The sequence below is a fragment of the Penaeus monodon genome, chromosome 24 (genome assembly GCF_015228065.2).
Source record: "Penaeus monodon isolate SGIC_2016 chromosome 24, NSTDA_Pmon_1, whole genome shotgun sequence".
Classification (NCBI taxonomy): domain Eukaryota; kingdom Metazoa; phylum Arthropoda; class Malacostraca; order Decapoda; family Penaeidae; genus Penaeus; species Penaeus monodon.
In genome coordinates this window covers 26,496,509-26,497,250 of record NC_051409.1, presented here as the reverse complement: position 1 = coordinate 26,497,250, position 742 = coordinate 26,496,509, and the positions used below count along the sequence as shown (strand labels likewise).

General features: G+C 47.2%; 1 protein-coding gene across 1 annotated transcript in view; it reads right to left on the bottom strand.

Moving 5' to 3' along the window:
• Nucleotides 1-742, bottom strand: part of LOC119588692 (oplophorus-luciferin 2-monooxygenase non-catalytic subunit-like) — a 3,572-nt gene extending 2,830 nt beyond the window's left edge. Inside the window, exon 1 of the mRNA XM_037937328.1 lies at nucleotides 62-742. Within this exon, the coding sequence (XP_037793256.1) occupies nucleotides 62-707 (646 nt within the window). The 5' untranslated portion in view covers nucleotides 708-742. The remainder of the gene's footprint in view (nucleotides 1-61) is intronic.

Genomic DNA, 742 nt, shown 5'->3' with positions numbered 1-742 from the left:
CTGCACCGATAAAAAGTTCCGTTGCTTTTATATCAGTATTGGTTATCCATATCATTCTCACCTGGAGCTATTGTGGTTACATCATTAAGAGCAACACTAATGGTGTTGACATTCTTCACTCCTTGGAACCCAGTCAAAGGAATCTCACTAATGAAGTTACCATCTATCTGAATATCTGTCAGAGAGTCGGATGTTAAAATGGGAAATTCGGAAAGTGAATTCAGGTTCAGCCATAGCGTGGTAAGTGATGTGAACGAAGGGATTTCGTGGAATGGAAATTTCGACAGCCTGTTTAATTGTAAGTCTATACGTGTTGCTGTGGAGTAACTCTTTGATAGTGCGCCATCTTGTACTTCTTCAAGGAGGCCAGACATTATTTCAATAATCTGAAAGGAGGCTGGACCAAGGTCTCCATTACGCAGAACCTTCAAATGTTGGTTTCTATTGATAAGCAATTTTCTGAATGACGGGAACGGGATGTTGGAAGAGAAAACTTGAGCCAGCTGGTCTTCGCTCTCCACCTGCGAGCAGTCGATGTCCATGTTGTGCTGCTGGTCCACAGTGCACACGCAGGGGGAAATGTCCTGGGGATCAGGGCAAGGGAGGCTACGTAATTCAGCATCCTTGGCTTTGTCCTCGGCCACACTGACAGCTACACTGCCGAGGGCGAGGGCAAGGAGGGCGAGGAGGCGATGGAGTCCAGCCATTTTGCCTTGGGGACACTGAGAGCCGGTCCCCTGAT